Source organism: Leptosomus discolor, chromosome 3, assembly GCF_034619465.1.
Source record: "Leptosomus discolor isolate bLepDis1 chromosome 3, bLepDis1.hap2, whole genome shotgun sequence".
NCBI lineage: Eukaryota > Metazoa > Chordata > Aves > Leptosomiformes > Leptosomidae > Leptosomus > Leptosomus discolor.
The window spans coordinates 45,108,206-45,132,662 of NC_141393.1; the positions used below are offsets into that span (position 1 = coordinate 45,108,206).

Here is a 24,457-nt window from a genome sequence, read left to right on the forward strand (position 1 = left end):
AATGGTTCTTATATTCAGTCTGACCCATGCATTTCTAGTAAAATTAAATAGAAATCTTACTCTCTGTTGGCAACAGTGGAATCCAAAACATCCAGATCAAGATGGTAAAGAGAGGAAAACACAAGTAGACAGGTTATGAAAACAGACGTTGCAAGGAGGAATGAGAATGGGAAAGGAAATTCCACCAAATAAAGTGAAAGTAAAAGCAAGAAATAACAATTAGAATTGGAAGAGTAAAAAATATTTATATAATATTTATACAACATAGAATATCTTTTTATATATACAACATAGAATATCTTTTTATATATACGATAAATAGCTATATAATATATAGTTGTATAGTGTAATAGTAACATTCAGAGATCTAATAAAAAGGCTTGTTCTCCCAGCAATCTGATGCAAAGTATTGTGAAAACTTAGGACAGAACATTCTTAATAAGGCAGCATTATAGACAGGTATTGTAAATTGTTGTGTTCAGGGTTTTTTTAAATGAAAAGTGCTGGTGGAAGCATGCAATTACCCTAGTCCCAGACTTTTCTATCTTGGGAAAGAATAATTTTTTTTTTTCCCCCTCTAGTATAAACCTAGCAGAAATGCAGCAAATTCTGAGTATTTGGGGAAATCGCCATGACTACCTGTCATCTTCTTTCCAGTTACAGCTGCTTTAGGAAAACTACAAAGATTCTGAATTTATGAAACTTTCATTTATTCTAGTTCTAGTGTTTTTGGAGTTGTTCAACAAAAGCTGGTTACTTTATTTCTCTGAGTCTATGGATTTTTACTCACCTCTTTTTCAGTAGGGCGCTAAAATTAAACTCTCCGCCTTCTTCGTGTCCCTCGGTACTGTATAGTAACAGAAAACCATAATTAGTTTCAGAAGGAAATAGGAATAGCTTGTGAAACTATATCATTATGTAGTTGATATATTTCTGTAGGGAGTAGTAGATGGCTTTAGAATGACTTAGAATGTGCATTGACATGGAAGGTGATTAATTCGGCTCTGTCCATACTTGCCTTCATATAGGTTTAAGAAATATATTTAATGAACTCGTTATTTTTCCTGTACTGATTACGGATAAAGTTGTACAGGGTATTAATTTGGTGGTCATATTGATCTGGAATGTATTCATTATCATAAAGATGCTGCAGAAGCTTTCCGTTAGAATCATTAGTGCTTTTGGAAAGCTGTAGTTTCAGGAATGTGGATACTGTTTACAGTGTGTGGTAGCATTTAACCAACCTTTTGTGGGGCTTCTTACAATCTAAAATAACTTTTTTTTTTTTTTCCTAGTATTATCCCAGCTGTAACGGTCTCTTAAGGCTCCTTGTGGTCCCAGAATTCATTATACTGAAAAAAGTGCCTAATCATTGGTGCTTGGGAGGAATTCTGTGATCTGACTTCAATTCTGAGATGAGGCTCAATATGCAGTTGTTAAACAAGCATCACGGCAAGCAATGTTGCGATGAATTGATTCGTGAGAACAAGAAAAAACAAGCAGGAGTTTTTTGATGTGTAATTCTGTCTATTACATACAGTGAACTCAAATGGACTGCACAGTGTTATTTTTGCTGTTCTGAGTCAAGTGTATTTTAGCTGTGCTCATGAACATTTGAATCATAGAATAGTTTGGGTTCAAAGGGATCTTTAAAAGTCACCTAGTCCAACACCCAAAGTACAGATCTACCCTGAAAACTTAGCATAAAGTCACTAAAATAACTTCTTTAGGTTTAATTCCTAAAAATCACTTCAGGGATTTGATATTAAAGTATTGTGAGTTACACTGGATTTCAATACTATTGATCATTTAACTTAGCCAAGAGAAAAAAGGTCATTTTTGCATTCAGACAGGGTTTAGAATGTCAAAATGGATTTTCTTCATCTCAGTGAGTCTGTCATCATCAATGTTCAGCTGCTTCTTGACATCTGTTATCTTGAGTATAAAATCTGGTGGTGCCATCTCGCAGCATTCAGATTCTTCAGCAGTAACACCTTATATTTAATTATTGGTTTACAGTTGTACAGATGGCAGTGGTAGAATCATAGAATCATTTAGGTTGGAAAAGATGTCTAAGATCATCAAGTTCAACTGATAACCTAGCACTGCCCAGACCATGTCCCTAAGCACCACATCTACATGTGTTTTAAATACTTCCAGGGATGGTAACTCCACCACTTCCCTGGGCAGCCTGTTCTAATGTTTGACCTCTCTTTCAGTAAAGAAATTTTTCCTCATGTCCAATCTAACCCTCCCCTGGCGCAACTTGAGGCCGTTTCCTCTCATCCTGTCACTTGTTACTTGGGAGAAGAGACCGACCCCCACCTAGATACAACCTCCTTTCAGGTAGTTGTAGAGAGCAATAAGGTCTCGCCTCAGCCTCCTCTTCTCCAGACTAAACAAACCCAGTTCCCTCAGCCACTCCTCATAAGACTTGTGCTCTAGACCTTTCACCAGCTTCGTTGCCCTTCTCTGGACACACTCCAGCACCTCAATGTCTGCCTTGTAATGAGGGGCCCAAAACTGCACACAGTATTCAAGGCATGGCCTCACCAGTGCTGAGCACAGGGGGATGATCACTTTCTTAGTCCTGCTGGTTACACTATTTCTGATGCAAGCCAGGATGCTGTTAGCCTTCTTGGCCACCTGGGCACACTGCTGGCCCATAGTCAGTCGGCTGTTAAACAGCATCCCCAGGTTCTTTTCTGCCTGGCAGGTTTCCAGTCACTCTTCCCCAAGCCTGTAGTGTTGCATGTGGTTGTGTGATTAAAGTGCAGATCATGGCACTTGGCCTTGTTTGAATCTTGTACAACTGGCCTCAGCCCATTGATCCAGCCTGTCCAGATTCCTCTGTAGAGCCTTCCTACCCTCAAGCAAATCAACACTCCCACCCAGCTTGGGGTCATCTGCAGATTTACTGAAGGTGCACTCGATCCGCTCATCCAGATCATTGATAAAGATACTGAACAGAAGTGGTCCCAATACTGAGCCCTGGGAACACCACTTGTGTTAAAGCTCTTTCAATGAGCCCTGCTAACTCCTGGGCAAAAATAGTTTTCCCCCTTTAAGACAGGCATACCTTGTCTGTTGCCAGTAGGCCTGGTGTCATGTAAACCAACCAATGGTCAAAACCCCCAAAATTCTGCCTATGACACCAAGCTCAGTGCCAGGTATTGACCTGCTGGCTCTTCTTAGTTCTTCCTTTGTCATTCCCTGCAACTGGAAGTACAGGGGAGAACACTACTTGTGCTCCTTATCCCTTAACAGCTTGTCCCAAGGCCCTGAAGTCTCTCTTGATTGCCCTTGGATTTCTTGTTGCAACTTCATCACTGCCTACCTGAAAAATCAATAATGGATGGTAATCCATGGGCTGTAGCAGGATAGGAAGGTTTCTCTTCACATCTTTAACCCAAGCTCCAATGAGGCAACAGACTTCCCTAACAAGTGGGCCCAGTCTGCATGTTGGGCCTTCTATTCTCTTCAGAAGGGAGTCTCCTATGGCAATGACAAGCATAGGCCTGCTTCCAGTACAAGCCACACTACATTTTCAACCACCTGTGACATCACAAGCACCTTCACAGCAACCTTCCCAGACAATGACAATGACCCATCTTTTTGTCATTACGGAAGCAGTCTGGAATCAGGGCATAGGCAAATCTAATGGTGGTGACACCTCCAAGCTAAGTGAACCATTGTCCCCATTATTGTTTGGTTCCACTTACAAAGCCTCATACCGATTATGCAAGGGTACCCCACCTGGGAAGGTGGGGTAGTCACAGAGGAGATGGGCCCACTACACCAGGCAGGAACTTGTCACCATTGCCCGCTATCCCTTAATAATTTGTATTCAGCTAGGCGGACAGGGGATGGGGAATCCCCCGTATCACACATCCTGCCTGCCTGCCTGTTGGGCCTGTCACAGGGAAGGCCGGCTGCGATGCCAACAGTCTGTCTCCCTCTCGCACTCCCTGATGCTCCTCAACCTGCTCACCTCCTCCCGGAGCTCTGTCACCCAGCTGAGGAGCGCCTCTCCTCGGGTGCGCTCGCTGCTGCCATCCCCCCGGCACCGGGGGGGCAGCATGTTCCCACCGGAGCTCTGCCTGGGCAACTGTGGCAGTCATGATGGGGGCAGAGCCTGGGGAGGCCGTGGCTTTCTGGCGGGTGGGTACCGTTGCTCCTAGTCGGGCTGGTAGAGCTCCAGCGGACCCCGCTTAAACTGCCGCCCCGCGCCTTGGCCGCTGGCGCCCCCTAAGGCTTCTTCCATACGTGGCGGGGGCTCTCCCGCTGCCGCTCCCGGCCGCGCCCAGGCCCCTTCCGCTGCTGTCGCGAGAGCTGCGGGCTCGTGGCGGTGTCTCCGCTTCCCGCAGGTTCCCCCGGTTCGGGAAACCCTCTGTGCCCCGCTCTGGAGCGCTCCGCCGCGGATCCCGCCGGCCCCGGAGCTGCGCGCCTCGGCGGCGGAGCGCCCGTTTCGGTTACAGGGCGTTTCAATTTCCCGCTGTTGCTCTTGGCCCCGCCCGGGTCCCCTCCGCCGCTGTGGCGCGGGCTGCAGGCTCGTGGCGGGGCTCTCCGCTCCCCCCAGGTTCCACCGGTTCGGGAAACCCCCTGTGCCCGGAGCTGCGCGCCGCCGTGGCAGAGGTAACCCCTAATACTGGCTGCGGCCGTGCGCAGCGCTGGCGGTCTCAGGGGAGAGCGATCTGCCTACAGAGTGCCAGGAGAGCTCAGTATTGCGGGAACAGATACTTTTAAAAGTCGGAAAACAGCCTCACAGATAAAGGTTGGGCCTTTTAACAGTGCCCTTAATAAAATGGAAGAGAAACGAGTGCCAAACTTCTTGTGCTGCTTGACAATGCAAGGTTAGTGAGAATGAGTAACAATGCTGAATCAGTGTAATTTTGAATATGTTGTGAAAGCTTATTAAGAAAGTACCATTTTTACTTCTGTGATTGCTTTCGAGGTGGTACAGTACTGGAAAGGATAATTTTCTGGATTTAGTGCTCAAACAAAAAAGTGTGGTTTTGGCCATTTTGTTCCCTACTTTCAGAAGATTTTCAATGTTTGCAGGCATAAAATGTGCATAAAAATCACTAGTATAATCCCAAATTTGAAAAGGGCTTGTTGTGATCAAATACGCAGGAAATCAGAATCTACAGCTGTGAGAATAACTAGTCACACTACTGCTTCCCAGGTGGTAGTTAGATTTTCAGGGAAGCTCAGCAATCAGTGTTTAGCTTTCTGAAGAATAGGACCCTAGTAATTGCTTTAACATGCATAGAGTTAAGTCTAATCTCAAGGTTCCTGTTTTCGTTGTGGTAGAATACATTGGGACCAAAGGGATAGGGTGGGGAATTTAATGCTGCTAGGATAAAGAGTGTGCCAGGAAACGACAGATTTTCATATACACGGGTGTTGGTACGTTTCTGTGAGCAGTGGCAATTTTAGTCAGGATGTGCTCAGTGGAAAGGAAAACGTAAAACTGAGGCAGCAGACATGCATATAACTTGAAGTTAGGTTTTCTTCTTCTAACAATGGTGAGAAGATGCCGCTTGCCAAACACATGCCTTTTCGGATGAATCTGCCTCTCACTGAACTATCGAACTACTCTTTCCATTATTTATACTCACATTACTGCTCGTATGTACTCATCTCGTTTAAATACTACCTACTATAAATGATGATTTATTTGGAATTTAAGCTGCAGCTAGTTCTGTGGTTCTTTTCTTTTTTTTTTTTTTTTTTTCTTTTCCTAAGCAGAGAGAGACCGTTCATTGTTAGGCTTGAATTTGTCTGCTGACACAGACAGTGGCTACCTGAGAAAGGCTGAAGTCATCCGTCGTCCCCCTCCTGCCAGGCTCCTGAGTGAAAGTATCAAAGACAAAGCTTCAGATTTAAACATTTCAGTTCAAAATTCGGTTCCATTCTTACAGAAGAAACTGAAAATCTGAACAGCCTGAAGCTACTCACATTGTGCTCACCCTGAGCTGACTCGAAATTCTTTTCATTGTGCTAGCAAGAGGAGAAACTCTTGAAGCCTAGTTTCACTGCAGTGAAGTAACACAATGCAGCTATGCACTCAGTGTCCTATTTAATAGGCATCACAGTGAGGCTGGTCAGCTAGCTAGAGATGGATTTGTCTGTAGATAAATTCTGCAAGTCTTTTTTTAGTTCTTTGTTAAAAAAAAATCTCCTCTAAAAATAGCACTTATAGGGAAAAACTCAAGGAGTTGCCACAGATGTTTTGTGTCCTATGTTAGAGAAATAGATGCTGTTGGAATATTCTTAGTCTGGTAACTTTGCGCAAATATATATATATAAAAAAAAAACAGAATTGGAATTACACAAAGGGAGAAGAAGTACTCAGCAGTGAAAAAACACGTTGTTAATGTCTAAATAATAAAAACCCAACCAATTTTGCAAATTTTGCTAATAGAAGGGAACATCATTCCCTTAAGTCATATATCAGTTCAGACAGTATTACAGACATGGGGAGAATAACCTTTTAAACACCAATGCGATACCTGGCAGTCTTTAATATCTAATACATATGTATCTGAGTATTTACACAGGTGCTTACAGTATCATTGTCTTCATTCAGTTAATGTAATTATAGAACATGAAAACAAATACAAGCAAAATGCCTGTATTAATGTTATCAATGATATGCTGCTTACAAAGCTCACGTCAAACTCCTCTTCCTTGTTCAGCAAATGTTTATATTAAGGTACGTGTAGTTCCTCAAGCCAGACCAAATAGACCAAATCAAGACTAGGCACTACACAAAATCTTTTCCTTCTCTATTGGTCTATGTCTGGAGTGCTCTTCACAGGTCTGGGAAAAAAGTGTTGAAGTTCTTGGTAGAATTATACACATTATCAATTGCATAACCGAAGACAAGCATGATTGTTATGCTAGTACAAAGTCTAAACTCTCTTAGATGGTTTCTAGGACTTGTGTAGTATTTTAATAGTAGAAATATTTTCTTAGTAGACATCCCTGGTTTTGTGCTTGTTTGTTCAATAGCTTTGCTTTTAGTTAGTTTTGTCTAGGAAAGGAAAATTAATTCCGTACGGAAGTATAATCTGATCTACATAAGTTTCTACTGTACATACTCACGTGCGTCGGAAGGCAGCACGAATATCCAAGTCTGCAGTTATTGGTGGTTCTGATGTGACAAGAAGTGACGAACAAGAATGGGAAAGCAAGTCAAATAATGCAAAAATACAGTGCTATTTTAAAAGCTTTTCCTTTGCATCATTTTTTCCCTAAAGTTCTTCTATTGTAAATTGTGATCAATAACATAATGAAAGATTGAAGCATCAACTTTAAATGTGTTGCCTTCACTAATTAGCTTTCAACATCCAGTATTTCATGTATAACTGAACTCTGTTTCATGCTTCATAACAACCTACAGCATGACGAACTGTCTTATCTGTTGTTTGTCAGTTCTTCTGCTGGTAAATTTTAGTTTCAGTGCTGGCCTCACAGGGTATTTAAACCCTAATGAGAAAACCACTGGATATCAACTAATAATAAGTTGTAATCCATCTTCTGAAAGCAAAGGTAAATTCCTGGAAATATGTAGAGATGTACAGAAACTCCATTGAGCGTGTTGCATAGAGAGAACTCTGTTCTAAGCTTCTGTTCGTACGCATAGAACTCGTACTGCTGCTACTGGGGAAAAACTGTTCTCAGTCACAGATCTGAAGTCTTTTGAGTCCTACAGACAACTAGTGAACTTCAAAAATGAACACTGTTGATTGAGTAACTTCAATAAACTTTTGTCTTTGCATATTAGGCTCACTGGTTGCTGGACACAAATTGATGTTGCAGTCCATTCAACAGGACCACTGAAACAGGAAATGGTCTTTATACTGTTTTACCTAAGCTCTTCCACACTAGGGGAAATTGATGTTAAAATGTGCTTCCTTTTCAATTGCTGATAAGCTTTTCAGTATAGCAGTTGTGAGGGTGGCACCATGTATTATGTAAAATTAGTCATCTAATCTTAAAGCAATTTTATATCACAAGGTCCTTCCGCATGACTTGAATTTATTGGAAAGAAAGGAATTGATAATAGTGTCACATGTCTAAATCTTTCCATTTCCCCCCTTTTTTTTCTTTTCAAGTATCCATTTTTAGTACTGAACATTTGCCAAAGTAAGAATGGACCTCTCTTTTATTCTTGTGGAATTAAATATCATGAAGGAGTGGATCTGAAATCAGAATAAAGCCAGAGAAAAGTTGGGCTGATTTACATCTTTCTGTGTGCTTTCATTATGAGCATCACAGTTCTGACTTGAGTTACATCCAAGTGTTACTTCTAATGCTCTATATCTCTGCCAACCCATCATCCCAATCCTCATCTATGGGTCTCTGTAATTGTATCTGTAGCTCTCCAGCTCTATACATCAGATCTGTGCTTGTCTGGTAGCCCCTGTGTGCCAGAAAGTATTGTTGGTGGGCATACAGGAAGGAAAAAAAGTAATAAAAGGAAGAAACAAGGTGGCAGGAATTCATCTTACCATTGACTGTCAGGTTGAAATTGGAACTATCAAACTTGTCCTTGGTAGACACTTCACATCTGTACCCTCCTGCAAAAGTCATGTTTGCTTCTATAATTTCCATTTCAAAAATGTACACCTAGAACAGACACCGATGATACAATTCACACGTTAGAAAATGAAATGGTGAAATAGAGAGACAATACAGCATATTAAGGTGTGGAGAGAAACAGGGGGGATGAAATGTGCCTCTGTCCTTTTAGAATTAAGAACCTCCTGAGCGTGTAACTCTCTGACTTTATTGTCATAAAAATTACATGCACCCCCTAATTCAGTAGGAACGGCTAAAAAGTATTATCAATACAGGTCTTCCAGAGGATACAGTGTTGTATTACCAAACTGTACTGGTGTGTGCAGTCATCGCATACACTAATTGCACGTAGACTGGAAACACGAATAGAGCTTTCACTAAATAAATACAGCCTCTACCCAGAATGTATACAGTACATTCAAAAATTCAGCAGGAGTGGCTAATGTGAACAAGTCTGTTCTGTTCCATCCAGGAGAGGGTAGTAGTGTTTCATATACCACATAGGATGAGCAGTCGTGGTACAGACTCTCTTGTACTCCTGGCTGTGTGTCTTTGAATCCATTTGTGGTAAAAATGGATCTTACTCAGGTGTTTAAAGTAGTTGAGACAATGCAACAATAAACAAACAATAAATTCTAACACTAATAGCTGAATGCTTGATCTATTAAAACCAAGATAGACCATACTTAAATATCTGTCTGATTTATTGTCTTCTCTTAAATATAACAAGTATCTATTACTTGAGAGGAAGATGGAGGGAATCCTGCAGTAGACAGTACAAAACTGCTCCCCTAGTCCTCCTTACATTTTCTCATTTCATCATAGATACGGTATGCAAGAGTCTGTATGTAGTGCTTGTCTCTTGTGTGCATGGTCACAACATAAACTTCTCTGCGTAAGTATAGCATTGTGTGTAGCTTTGGGTACCTTAGAGCAAAACATTCCTGTATTAGCTTATATTTTCCCCACATTAAAGACTAGCATCTAGAAGACTGAGAACCTTACTCTGCCAATTGTACCTTGTTGTTTCGATCGTAATTGTCATGTAGCTGGAGATGTTTCCCCACTTTGCTTCCCAGGTCCATCCACTTTCCTTTGAACCATTTCACTGATGGTTTCTTCAGCAGGCTCTCACCTGCCACTTTAGCAGTGAACGTGATGTTTCCACCTCGAAGGGAAGTAGGTTAAACTAAGATTATGGATAGTATTTAATTTATCTGTTTTATCACTGCTTTCATGCTGTACATGGAGAGCTAAATAGTCAAGCAACAGGTACAGTTTACAAACATCACTTGACTCACATTTTGTACTCACCAACAGTAACTTCTCCATCCTGGGGTCGTGTCACAAAGAGCCCAATAGGGTCCAGAGGCTCTTCTGGTTGAGTCCCAGCAGATGCAACTGAAATAAACATCAGAATTATGAGTTAGAACTTTCTGCATCAGCTTGTTACAGCCTATGTAATGAATTTGTTAAGTCATTTCAAAATATCTCAAGGCGTTTCTTCTGTCTCTGAGATTCCTTATTCTTTATTGCCTGTCATTCATCACTAGGGGTCTGCTCTCAGCTACTGTCTCTACCTCACTGACTCCAGGGATTCCCTGTTCCTGTTCTTCCCTTCTGTTAATGAACCAGACTTGATAACAGTGTTAGTTGTCTGTTACCTTCTGTGTTTTGGATGCTTTCTACTGGTGGAGCAGGTGACTCTGAGGCAGATGGGGCTGGAGCAGCTTCTGCAGGAGTGACTGTCTCACTCTCTTCTGGAAATGAATATAAGCCAAGATTAGAGAAAGTCATGTTTCTACTTCCTTTCTGAAGAAATTTTGCAAAAGAACAGCTTTTAATATAAGTTAGAAATGCAGAGAAATTAGCTGTAGTTTCCTAGAACATAGAGGATGTGCCAGAAGGAGAAGGGGCCTACTGAAGCTGGATGATGAGGCTCTTTTGCTGAGCTTAGAAAGAACTGATGCCTGGATTTTTAAATTGTGTAGTCTTGATGTGTAGAAACTTGTCAGCTAATGAATACTGTTATTTGATGTTAACTTCAGTGGTCTAAATAGAAAAGGTAAAGAAAAATGATGCAATTATTATTTTTCTAAACAGTTTGCTTATTCATGAGATCTTGTTTAACTCTGCTGTTGGACTGTAGTGTTCCAAATGCTGTTGCTGTGTGCGTCTTGGGAAAAGCTCTAGACAATGCTAGTAATCAATATGGAGAAAGTACTTTAAAAATCCGTGTGTCATTTCTTCCTCTGGCTAATGGAAGGTCATGGTCTCTCAATTAAACCATGACCTCACAGACAAATTCAGGGAAATATATTTGGCACACTGGAGAAGATAGAAATGTATGGAAAGGGAGTAGGAGTGAGCAACTGGGGCAGATTGGGGGAGGCAGAATTTCTTGAAGCAGATCTGTTGCAGCAAGATTTTTTTTTTTTTTTTCCATAGGTAGTGGAGCCACTTCCAAAGGGCCTTGCCTCCCTCTCACACAAGACCTACATGCAGTTTCCCTGCTATTTGCAATGTCTTTTCCACCAGGGATTTCTGGCCCTGTTGTGCCATGTGATGACTAATTTGAGTGGCTCCTCTGTCTCAAAGGGAGGTTTCATTTTTTTGATAAGCAAGAGCTAAAATTATTATTGTTTGTGAAAATAATAATGGGTAATCCAGTTACTCTTTAACTATCTAATTGTAGTAAGATCTGAAAAACAAGACAGTATCTGTGAACTTAAGAACATGAGTCAACACTGCTCTCGGAAAATTTATGCCTTTTACCCTAAACTGTATTTGCATTTTGAAAGAAAACTTTGATTTTAAACTGGTATTATTTTAATACTTAACTATCAAATTCTACCACTTTTATTGTTAGAAGGTATCCCAATGGATCTTGTCCAAATAAATTTCAACTCGAATTTTTACTGGAAAGAACTAAATGTTATTCTAACTCATGTAGCATAGATGTTCCCATAGTTTGAATGTGTAGTTCTTTAGAAAAAGCTATTTTGAGGCATCAATATATATTGTATACAGGAAAATTGTCTCTCCTTTGACATCCTGATATCTCCAACACTAGTGTGTGCTTGTCAGAGATGTATTGCTTTCAGGTAATGATTACACTTTCCAAATTCAGTGACTGTTATTTGTAGGCTGTCTGCCTATAGCAGGCTCTACCTGCAACTAACCTGAAAGACAATGAGGAAGATGTAACTAGTATAATATATACCTGTTTTCTTTCAGGATCAAATAGTCAGCAGGATCATACTTTTATATGCTCAGAAAGCTGTTAAATTGTCCTAATCCATATTAGGATTTCCCCTTCCTCATAACCTGTCATGCACTATCTTTTCATCTGGAACAGGATGTCTTGTCTTGTGTTAAATATTAACCAGTGTCTTTTCAGCTGACCAGGAGATCTTACTACTATCATGTTGTTAGAATTAAACAGTGATAGCAATGGAGAGGATGTGATATAGACGATCTGACTTTAAGGCTTTTCACCAAAATAAAAACAGAAAGTTAGAATACCAGAAGTGGTATAGGGGGACCATTTTGGAGGGGAAAAAAGGGATCAGGAATGTCAAAAGATTTCAAAAAACGAGTGATTTTATCTATCCTCTGCATCTTAGCGGCTGAGGGAACTAGGGCTATTTAATCATAAGAAAAGGAGGCTGAGGGGAGACCTTATTGCTCTCTACAACTACCTGAGAGGATGTTGTACAGAGGTAGGTGCTGGTCTCTTCTCACAGGTAATTAATGATAGATCAAGAGGGAACAGACTCAAGCTGCTCCAGGGTAGGTGTAGCCTTGACATTAGGAAAATTTTTTCCACTGAAGGGGTTGTCAGGCATTGGAATAGGCTGCTCAGGGAGGTGGTTGAGTCACCATCCCTTAATGTGTTTAAAGGTCGCTTAGGTGTGGTGCTTAGGGGTGTACTTGGTAGAGTAGGGTTGATGGTTGGACTCCATGATCTCAAAGGTCTTTTCTGACCTGAATAATTCTATGATTCTGTGATCTTGAGACATTTTTTCATGAGAAAATTCCAGAGAATTTGGCTCTTTATAGTTTTTCCCAGGAAAACCCTGGGGAAGTTTTTCAAACAGATCATTTAATGCATACAGGGGTAGTAATGATAAGGTTATATACAAATAATACAAAGGTTACTCTTTGTATTCAAGTCCCTCCTGAAAAATGTATTTTTATTAACAGGTGATTTTGAGATGGTTTTGGGGAATGTATGAGCTGTTGAAAACATTACAGCATAACTTGTACATTTTTTTGTCAATTGTTACAGTTTTGCATTTAAATAAAGAAATTAAAAAAAAAAAAAACAACCCAGGCCTAAGATCATAGAATCACAGAATGGTTTGGGTTGGAAGGGACCTTAAAGATCATCTAGTTCCAGCCCCCCTGCCATGGGCAGGGACACCTTCCACTAGACCAGGTTACTCCAAACCCCATCCAACCTGGTCTTGAACACTGCCAGATAGGGGGCAGCCACAGCTTCTCTGGGCAACATGTGCCAGTGTCTCACCACCCTCACAGTGAAGAACTTCTTCCTGATATCTAATCTAAATCTACCCTCTTTCAGTTTGAAACCATTACCCGTTTCTAAGATACAGGCATCCTAATTTAGGTCAGGTTAGGTTAGACTAGCTTTTCTTTGCTTTGCTTTTTAGTAGTTAAATTGAAAAGCTTGACAGAGAATTCTGAAGATGTACATCGAGATTTCATCTGTGATCTCCACTGTGTGGACTTCTGACATCTGGAAATAGGTGTCTTAGCCACAGGAAATGTATTCCTCAGGTTAATATTAATGAGTAGTTTCAAATACTTTGGCAAAACAGATGTTTTGCTGGTTGAGAAATTTTACAGTGTTAAGATAGGCTAATTTCCATGGGCCTCGTTCATTAAGTTTGCATGTGGGACTGGAAATACTAAGGAAGTTAGAATTGCTTAGGAAATGCTATACCTGGTTCCTTGACCTTGAGTTCAAATTTGACCTTGGAACTTCCAGCTATTACAGCGTATGTTGCATCATCTTCTTTTCCTACATTATTGATTGTCAGTGAATGCTTGTTTCCTTCTGCCTTAATGACATATTTCTCACTTGCAGTAATTTCTGTGCCAGCTCGCTGCCACTTCACCTTGATTCCAGCTTTTTCTGTCTCTGCTTCAAACACAGCTGTGCTTCCAGCTGTCACCTCTGTTGTCTTCGGCTTCTTGGTAAATGCAGAAACTAAAAAAAGAGAGATGGCTCACTAAAACCTGTTTTGCAATTGTGGCATATCTGATGTAGTCAGCTGTTGTGGCTGCAACAGCTGTCTCCTTTCTCTCCCAAGTGCCCTTGCAAGATATAAATTACAACACCTTCCACTGAGAGGTTGTGGAATTGTCTTTAAGTTTACCAATTTCTGTCTGTGACTGAGATGTCATATCTTCTCCATGTTGTCATGAAATAAAATTGAATGGACAGCAAACTCATCTCACTGTCCATCTTCTTCTTTCTTTCCCCCCATAATGAGCTCTGATTTTTCATAAGTGAATGTTTTGATCTATGACAAGGTGCCATGATATGTATTCTTATGTATCAAGCTCTCTACATTGATTTGCCATGCAGTTTTATTCAGAAATATTAATTCTGTCCTAAGAGTTGCTTGATACAGTTGTCAAACAGGATCAGGAGCTGTTCCTCAAAAAAAATTGCAGTTTGTGCAGTAACCTGTGTCCTAATATACCACAATGAATTAATGGTTCATCTTTAGTCCTTCTGTTTTGACCGATCAAGGCTTTAGTGGAAAGGGATGCATGTTCCTATGATGACCCTTGTAATTTTATCCCAACTAAAATAGTATCAATTGTTGTTTGTATTCCAATGTTTAGTTCAGCATTAAAAGTTAAAGTACTTGTCTCCATAGCACTGTACAATAACTAGTTTTCTAATCAATTAGATCAAGGTGGATCAAAATATTTCCTCTATGTGTCAAGAAGCACTTATGATACTTATAATGGGGATTAATGAAATTATTAATAAATGAGCAAACAAGCATAAACCAAGTGATGTTTTAGTTCATATGTAATCAGAGTAGCACAACAGATAGGAATTTGGAAAGCAAGCAATGTGTCGTGATCTTGGTCCGTGAGTATCCTAATCTTTCTCAAGATTAGATTTTAATAAGGTGACTTATTTTACTAATTTCTTTACCCTGATTTATTTATTTAGATTTCTTCAACTTTATTTTGAATCAAATTTTTCATTTTATGCTCATGTTTTGGTCTTAATATGTTATCTTTTTGCTAAATGCCGTGAGCTATGTTCGTGTATAAAAATACCAGTAATTAACATTGTGATTCATACGCTGAATGTTTTTTGTGCATCATTATGTCATCTCTTTATTGACTTACACCTGCATAACCATGCTTTTATTAAATAAATAAATAAATTAGTAATTCCATCACATTTAATTATATCTGTCACCTCTATGGTGAATTGTCTAAGGCTCTCCTACTTGGGCAGCAACAAGAGCTCTTTCAGACACCACAACAATGGTTATAATTAGCTTTAAACTTCTGATTCTGCTTTATAAAAATGAAAGAAACATGGCATGGAAGTATATTAAAAGAAATAGTTTATATTCATGTTCAAAAGGTTGCTTTAGTTAGTGTAAAAGGTGTATTACTAATAATACCATCTGTTCAGCGCACAAAATCTCAGTTCCTGTGGCATGTCCTCCAACTGCATAAATTAATTGACCTCAGTGGAGTTACATCTGCAAAGATTTCATCTGGTGGCCTTTGGACTTTAGTCATAATGCAGTTCATGTTTCTTCCATTGTTTTGCAAAGGATTCAAAGCTGCTTAAACATCTATTAAAGTATCAATTACAAATACTTCTGGAATTTAGTGTGTATTGTATTTTGCCTCTCTTTGTTATATAAAAGACCTAAATTACATTTTACTCTTTCCTTTTTTCTTTTTTCCCTACATTTTATATATTTGATGATAAAACAATTTTGGTTTGCACTGAGCCTATAGCCTTGACTGAGCTCGTGTTGTATTCTTCTGTGTGCTTTTCTTCCATGTTAAGATACAAGTGTGTGAAATTTCCTCTGGGAGTGGAATGTCCCTGCATACTTTTATTTGAGTTTTTTCTAACCTCAGGCCTGTAAGTGGTGTAATTGTTCTTAAACAGAATAAAGTACTGTGTAGAATGTAGGGCTCTGCACTACAGTGTAATACTCAAATGCCTGTTATCAGCTTCACATCTTTTGAAATAGTATTGCCCTTCACCAAACAACACAGCAGGGTATGCTTTGACCCAGTGTATCATGGATAATTGCAGAAGTTATCATAGACAGCAGGTTTGATGTACAGTATTCAAAAGACATGTAAAGGTGGCCAGGCTACTGCATGGTGGAGAGCCAGGTCAGTTCTGGAACCCACTCCTGAAATACTTACTAGCTGGCTTCTCTCCCTGTGACACTAGAGATAAAGCAGCTAAGAGGCATGGTTTTTGTCTCTTGAGTGCTATCATCATCACTCTTCTATTTAAGCACAAAAGAATCTATAAATATATTAATTACTTAACAGCAGTGTGGCCCATAAAGGTTCCAGCCTACAAATGGTAGGATTTCAAGACATGCATACTTGGAAGTAACTCTAATCTGCTGCACACTCTGCAAAGTGATTAGGTCTCTTGCATTTACTTTAGATGACACAACAAAACCAGATTGTTGGCTGGAACTGCATGCACAGTGAGAAATCTCCACCACCACATAGTGGTTTTGACTTTTGGGAAATCTAAGTATGTATGTAGAAGTTTACAAGTAAGTCTGTGTCTTCCCCCCTGCCCTCCCTTTTGTGCAAAAAGACTCAGTTCTGACTTAAAATGATTGTGAATATTTCCACTAAAGTATAAAATTGGAAAAGTCCAAAATGTGCCATGTGAATAAAGGCCTGCAAGAACAGTTGTTGAGAACCCACTTTTTCATGGGTAAAGGAGTAATTTTCTTGTGCTCAAGATTCAGAGTCAGTGGGTGATAGTGTCTAAAGTAGTGTCTCTCCATATGCATCTGTATTCCCTTTCATCTTTCACTGCTGGTTTTGCAAAGGAAAAGTAGCTATGTGCAGCCAGAGATTTTACAGGAAATTACTTTGTTGCAGAAGATACACTGCTGAACAAGCATGTGAAGAGAATGCCATCATTTTTCCTTCTAGGGGAAAAATGTGCTGCTTAACAGAAGAAAGAAGTGAGAGATCAGCTGTTCCCAGTCTCATTCATTGTGGCTGCTACTTTAAGTAACACATAAGTCCAAGCTCACCAGCAGATACTTTTTCTCATGCAGTTATACCAATCTAACCCAGCTATTTCCTCATTAGGAATGCTCCTAAACACCACCATTCAAAACTTCCTGTCTGACCTGAGAGTGTCACTTTTGCCTGCTTTTGTCAGAAACACATTCCTCATTTGGCAATCTCTCTCACTTCAATATTTGGCTTTTACCCAGATAGGCCCCTCTGAGTTCCATATATCCATCCCATACTCAAAACACTCTTGGATACAACCACCACCATCAGACTGTGGAAAACCCAGCGAGTGTGACACCTCTCACGTGATGTTGTGGAATGTCTCACAGCTCTTGTGCCTGTCAGGCACTGGCAGACCTCAGGCACTATCACATGTTTATCCAGACTCCAGTAGAACATGCACTTAGGAGCCATTGGGCTGGGGCATCTGATGACCAAGTAGCCCATGTCCTCTGCTGCCCACTTTGTTAACTCTCTGCTTACCAGTAAATTCTAACCCACCCTGCACAAAGGGAGAGAAAGGTGACTTTAGTACTAATATACTATAGCAATTCTGGAGAGAGGACAGAGACGCACATGAGTTACCAGTGCCAATGATGACGGGAATTATTGAACAGAAGGAGAGCAATAGTTGCTCTGTGTGTGTGTGTGTTTTGTGGAATTGGAATTGCTGTGGGGAGTTAACGTGGGGAGAGAAGAGAGACGTGGAGCTAATGAAAGAAATTGAGGCTAGACCCACTTTATACTAACCCATTTTTCAGCACTTCACTTCTCGTATCACAGACCTTCCTAATCACTTCTAGCTTCCATAATGCAAAGAACTTCATATAACTTCTGAGTAATGTAAACCAGCAAATTTCTACCTCAGGCAGAAGAGGAAGCAGGCTGTGCGTGGTCTGCAGTAGTCTTGCAGAAAACTTTTCAGTGGCTAATGCTGCTGCTACTGGAACTTGCATGCAGCACCCATCCTTTAAAAGTCTTGTAACACTTGATGATGTACGTCAGCCAACCAGTTATGTATGTTACATGAGTTACAGCTTCATTAATTAGTAATAAAAAGCTCTTTTTGGACGTCCATGATCAGATTGCTTTTTTATAACAATTTCTTAATGTCTTTCAATCAGGAGGCTGAAGAAATATAAAATATATTTGCTTTTGGCCAAATTAAACTAGAATGAAATCATTTCAGCTCCAAAACTGGTTTCCTTCACTTTTCACCTAAATAAAATAGTAAAACTAGTGTTCTGCCTTCCTACTGCTGCCATTTATTAAATCTTCATACTAACACCTTCATACTTTCTCCCTTATTTCTGACCTGCTTTGAAGCAATCTCCTTCTAACCTCCACCATCAACCTAGTTTACTATTCTGCTTCAAAACTTTTTCATACACTCCTGTGCCAAAACCTAGAAAATGGCTAAGCTACTACCCAAGTCACCATCTATTGTACTACTCATTGTTCCTTTGCTCACTTGTTGAACTATCTATCTATTTACTGGGCTTTTATTTTGTAAGTGTTTTGAGGCAGAGACTGTTTTTCTGTTGTCTTTCTACAGCATGAAATTGTTAGTAAGTAGCTACTGAGTACTGTTGTATACCTAGTAAGAATAGAAGTTAGTATTAGAAGCTAGAAGAGACATTCCTATTTGATTCTTGCCAGAAAAAATGGAGATGAGATGTATATTAAAATAATGTTTAAATAACTGGAATAATTTCACTTCCTAGCCACATTCTCTAAATAATTTGGCTTCTTAAGAATCACAAGCATTAGGTGAAAACCTTTTTCTAAAATCACTGAATTTCAAAGTATGTGTGAAATATGTGAAATGAAAGTAAGGAGGAAGTGTGGATTCCACAAGAGTGATTTTAACTAGGTAGAGTGATAGAGGAGAGCCGTTCTCTTTGTTGGTTTTTCTATAATTTCATGCTGCTTTTCAGAGTGGTGACTCTGACTTCAGCTTGTCATTTATTATTTGTGGTATGTACATGGCAGAGAGGGAGATAAGCACTTAAGGAGAGTGTGTGTTAGATAAGGCTTTCAAATTATATTTATGCCTTTCTGAAATAAAAACTGTTAAAGGTATAAATGTTTTAGGAGATTCTAATGTATCTGGTTGAATGCACACAGTACAAACTCCAGCAGAAATCTCTGATAAGTGTAATTAGAAAAAATAGTGTTACAGGTTTTCTCCCACAAAGCTGAGTTATCTTACTGCACATTCTGTGTATTTGGTATATGTATATGGACAATGTATTGAATTAATATTAAAAAAGTAGTATTAGTTTTTGGAATTCCTTAATTTGTTAAGGCTTCATGTTGAAAATTTATCTTTGCTTTAGCACTTACACTTGGCATCTAGTTTTCCCTTTATATCATTTGGTCTTCTATTGAATTAAAAGCCAAACTGTGGGTAAGCAGACTTCAGTAACTGAGCTTGTAAATTCCTTACTGAGGAACTATATAAAGATGTTGCTCGTTCCTCAGTCAGGACCTAAGTGGCTTCTTGCAATTAAAAGCTTAATCATTCCATGATCCAAAAGCTATTGAACTACTTAATCTTATCATTCCTTGCCTCCTTCAGCAGCTGAGATTGTAAATTCCTGTAACATGAGCAACATGCAAGGAATAGTTTCACTAAGCAGAGTCACCTCTCTCTATGCATCCATCATACTTTCTGTAAAATGGGGATAATAATGTTCAGCTTGCTTTGAATCTTAACTTACAAAAGAGGAAAATATATCGATATTAATTATTATTATTTATTTTTTTATTACTGTAGTGCATAAGTTCATTATCACGGAGAAGTACTTTACTGTGCTAGGTGCTTGCAAATGTAAAACAATGGGCTTATATTAAAACTAAAATTCTACGGTCTAGTCTTCATTATGCAACATTGATTACTATTATTATTAATGCCAAAAGGCTCTGTGGACTTACAAGCCAGGTTATTTATAAACCCTTGATAAAATTTCCTATTTTGAACTGCAAAATCTAGACTTCTCAATCTATAAAATACGTGAATAAAAATTTACTGATTTTCAGAGAAGGGGAGTAATACTAGACTTCTCCTTTTGCAAATACAGTTATAGACCCTTTTCCCATTAAGTCCCATTTATGTACTAAATGTGGTGTTTAAAAGGTCAGGTCTTTCATCTTAATGTCGCAAAATATTGTTAGGAAAATGGTTGGGTCTTTTTTTCATCTTTCTGAATTTTCACAACAAAAACAGCAATCAAAACTTTCAAAAAAGCAAGCCTTTGAACAGAGATTAACTATGAAATGTTTAAATCAAAGGGAGAAGGACATAAAGTTACTGCAACAGAACCCTGCAACAAGTGATGCTTTTCAGTGTTTGATTGTTTGTTCTGACACTAAATTGCTATAGGTCTTCAAAATCCTGTTGCTCTTGGGGAGTGTATAGATTTTCTGGAAAGCTATGACAGTTCTTTGGTATTCTGTAAATAAATACAGCAGTGCCTTATGCTGAAGTATTTTAGTTGGACAGTTTAAAGTAAAAGAATGTCTATTGGAAAATCTACTTCACTGTTTTAGGTTTCGTGGGGTTTTTGTTTGTTTTATCTTTTTTAACATATTAAAAGGTTTGTTAAAACAGGAGATATAGGCAGAATATCTCTGATCATTTGCTGACATGAAGCATTTTCATTTGTATAAATTGCTAGATGATTATTCAGCCTGCCTGAGATTATGCTCAACATTATCCCATCTTGAAATGGCTTGAACTATGTAAACAACATGAAATAGAAAACCAAAGGGATTAATGTCTCTTGGGAGAATGAGAAGATCCCCTCTAGAAGTTATGGGGCATGTGACTGGTTCTGTCTCGGTCAGAGTGGGTAATAAGAACTTTTCCTCCCTCTGCTGCGATAATCACAGTGTTTGGGCTGGTTTGTTCATAAGAACAATGTAGGACTGGTGATGTTAGACACCTGTTAGATTTCTCGGCAAAAATAAGCTGGAATAGAATTTCTTTTCACCATTAGCTAGCAAAAGTGGGCATCTTCACAAACAGAGAAGTTGCCTCTCATCCACAGAGACTGAAAATGTTAATTTAAAGGCAGTTAAACCATTAGAAATCAGAAGTCACAATGCCTTGGTGATCACACTCTCAAATTTTGCCTACTCTGTCATATTGCTTTTTGCCAACATTGTCAATCACAAGCATTAGACATTTCAATAAATCTCAAAAATCGTATGACTTTAAAAATAGAATATGATTACGAATGTCTTATTTTTGGGGTGATTGCTGAACTTTTGCAGCTTAGATTTTCAAGGTTCTCTCTACAATTACAAGGTCTGGTATATATACTTCTTTTATATATACGACTCTATTTCCATCTGATTTCAGAAATTGTGGCTTTAGGAACGTCAAATGATGTTTATAGTTGTGATAAAATTGAAGGATCAGCAACACCACTGTTGCTTTAGAGTTACCATATAGAGGGAACATAAAGAATCTTGGAGTTAATTATGCTTTAGTGCTTCGCAGTTCTTAATGGAAGATAAGGGCTGGATTTGTGATCTGCCTCTGGCAGCAGCTGATTCCAAATATTTTGGCCAAAATGGAAGTTCTTCTTAACAAGTCCTTCTTCTTTTATTGTGGTGACCACAGGACATTTTGCCATTGACCAGCCTAACAGGAGATTCATGCCTGTTCAGTCCTTCGCAAAGCATAAAGGTCTACATTGATGAGTATCAGCAGCTATTGTTGACTAACTCTGGAAAATGCATGTTATTAAAAAAGCATGCACCTTGCACTGTACATTCAAGTAGTAGTGATTCTGGGTATGCACTGGCATCAGTGAAGTGAGAACTCTAAAAGTGAAGAATCCCAGATTTAGTACAGTTTTCTCCAGCCCTGTATGTTGGATATGTGCACACTTTTCAAACAGTCATAACTTCAGCTTTTGACAACTTTTTTTCCGAACTTAGTTGTGGACACAAAGCACTCCTGAGCCATCTTCCTCCGCTCCCACACAGGTGTCCTGAAGCTAAACTCTCCCTACCTCTACTTCCCAGGCCCTCTTCCTCCTTCTCAGACAAAGAGATTCATTGCACCTTACACCCATCCTACGCCTTCTCCTCATTCCTATGTGGGCAGCCTCTGAGTGATTCCTTATTTCTCAGTTTTAAATTAGAATTTTCCTAAATCTGAAATTTTTTCCTGATGTTTTTCTCGTGGGGCAGGACTTGCACTGGGCTCTGTGACCTTGGCTTTCTGAAAACAGCTAATTATCTTCTGGCTCAAGAGGAAAGGGTGGAGGAGGGTGAATGAAAAGAAATACGTATATATTCTTACAGTACAATATCTTCTTTTTTTCCTAGAGCTCCACTGTCACTAGCTGGAAGAACTAGAAAGAGTAAGCTCTGAACCAGCTGCCATTTGCTTTCATTTTCACAGAGATTTCACTAATAACAAATACCATCAAAGTTTGCTGCTTACACTTCTTTGAAAGTATCAGGGAAAACAAAACAAAACCAAACCAAACCAGGAGGGGTTTATACTGCCTAACTGCCCAGGAAAGAGACTACAAGTTTGTTTCAGATTCCTAAAGGTGACTGGGAAAGGAAATGAGAAATTAAAAGAATATGAGAATTAAATGCATTTCGCCTCTATTCTTTCCTCATCCAAAGTCTCTTGAGAAGATTCTGTGGCTGAGGGTTGCCAAACTAGTTACTGATTTCTCTGCAAGATCACTCAACATCTCTTATAACTTCATAAAATATCATCTTCTTTTCTTACTTTTTTTTTTTCCACTGAGTCGTCTCATTTCCCTAGCGTACAAAATCTACTCACATTTTTCTCTGTCATGCTGTTCTTAGGTTTTGTCTGTCAGTTGTGATCCTTACCTGTTTTCTTTGGAGGCTCTGGCATCTTCACTTTCTTTCTGATGAAGCTCCCAGTTGTATCTAGAAAGCAGGGTCCGAGCTAAACAGGAATGAAACTGCAGGGCTTTTGAGACCCCCTAAAGAAACACTTGGTGGAAGCCCCCATCCTGCTCCTCCCCCTTGATCCCCCACTGTTGTCAACTACGGCACCTTATCAACACACTTGACAGGCTACATTAGCCAGGATAAATATAGCTAAGTTCCAGGAGCCAGAGAGCTCAAACCACCTAAGACTGGCTACCACTGATCTGTTGGTACAAACCAGATCACAATTTGATGTTGGATATGTGTACAGTACATTTTCTAGCTTCACGTATGTATTGCATTAAGAATTCCTATACTGCCATGTTTATAGCACCTTCAGCAAACCAGATCTGATAGTTACATCTCCTGTATGCTGGTTCTGTCCTTACTCTAAGTATGTATCTGCTTCAATTCTTGCTGCCTGTTTCAGTCTTTGTTATTATAATTGGGTGAGAACTGAATAGCTCCTCAGAGAGCTTTCTTCTTATTTCTTTTTTTTTCTCTTCTACCGAAGACTGTGTTTGCAGAACTAAATGTGAACCTTCAGGAAAGAATTTTCTTTTTCAGAGACATTACTGACATTTGCAGTCACAACTAGAAAGCATGACACTACTTAAATAATTTCAGTCCTCCCTCCATATCCACCCACTTGATCCACAGCATATATTTCTTGAAAACTAGCAAGTCTTTTTTTTTTTTCTTCTAAGTACCATTTAAAAAATAGTTCCAAGGTTCTATTTGATTACTTCTAGAAGTTTTAATTTTGCTTAATTATATAGAAAAGATCTGAGAGAAATCTCACTAGAGAATTACTGCAGTATTGCCATTTCATGCTCCAGTCATTGCTTCTTATTTATTCATACATTTAGCATATGTCAAAATAGCAATTGTGGACAATCATCCCTTTATTGACTTGGTGGTATATCCATTTCCTGTCACTTTTGCGTTTTGAGCTTTATCAGAGAAACTCAGTAGGCCAAGCATTTAGCACCTTTTAGCTACCGCTAGTATTGAAAAAATATGGGGTTTGGTTTTTCCAGTTTTACTAGCCTGTAAAAACCTCAGTCTGAAAGACTTCTGCTTTTGGCAGGGAGCTCAGAAATAGACGAGTGTGCACACAGCCCATCACTCACTGTGCTTTCTGTGTATCTGTCACCTCTTACTCTCTGGGTAGACTGATAGGACAAATGTCAACATGCAAGACTGACTGCTGCTACCTCTCCTCATTTTGGGCTGAATACTTCCTCCGCTTCCCCTGAAAGAGTTTTTTACATATAAGTGAGGAAGATGGGCAGGATATGACCTATGTACATTTTTCATTGCCTCCGTTCCTAGTGGAGCACAAGCTAGCATGATACAGTTTTGACCTACAGCCTGTGCCTGAGGCATTTCACTAGGAGTCATGAAATCTCGGCTATCTGCTTTGGCTTGCACGTCTTCAAAGGGCTTGGGTCCCACAGTATGAAAAATATGTCACTCAGTTAGTGAAGATCATTATTCCTTTCTTAACTACTTCTCACTATTAGAGAGCTGCCATTAAGTCCCTCTTCTCTCTGGAGCTGATCCCCAGCACACTGTTGGAATGGCATCTGAATCCCTTCTGGGAAGAGAGTTGTCTCCCTGCAACCTTAGA

General features: G+C 39.4%; 1 protein-coding gene across 1 annotated transcript in view; it reads right to left on the reverse strand.

Moving 5' to 3' along the window:
- MYBPC3 (myosin binding protein C3) overlaps positions 1-22,786 on the reverse strand; it is a 64,795-nt gene extending 42,009 nt beyond the window's left edge. The window contains exons 1-10 of the mRNA XM_086462999.1: positions 22,762-22,786; positions 13,559-13,825; positions 10,254-10,349; positions 9,904-9,990; positions 9,609-9,757; positions 8,520-8,637; positions 7,111-7,159; positions 5,808-5,852; positions 791-847; positions 61-63 (exon numbers count right to left, since the gene is read on the reverse strand). Coding sequence (XP_086319125.1) covers positions 61-63; positions 791-847; positions 5,808-5,852; positions 7,111-7,159; positions 8,520-8,637; positions 9,609-9,757; positions 9,904-9,990; positions 10,254-10,349; positions 13,559-13,825; positions 22,762-22,786 — 896 coding nt within the window. The remainder of the gene's footprint in view (positions 1-60; positions 64-790; positions 848-5,807; positions 5,853-7,110; positions 7,160-8,519; positions 8,638-9,608; positions 9,758-9,903; positions 9,991-10,253; positions 10,350-13,558; positions 13,826-22,761) is intronic.
- Positions 22,787-24,457: the final 1,671 nt, after the last annotated feature.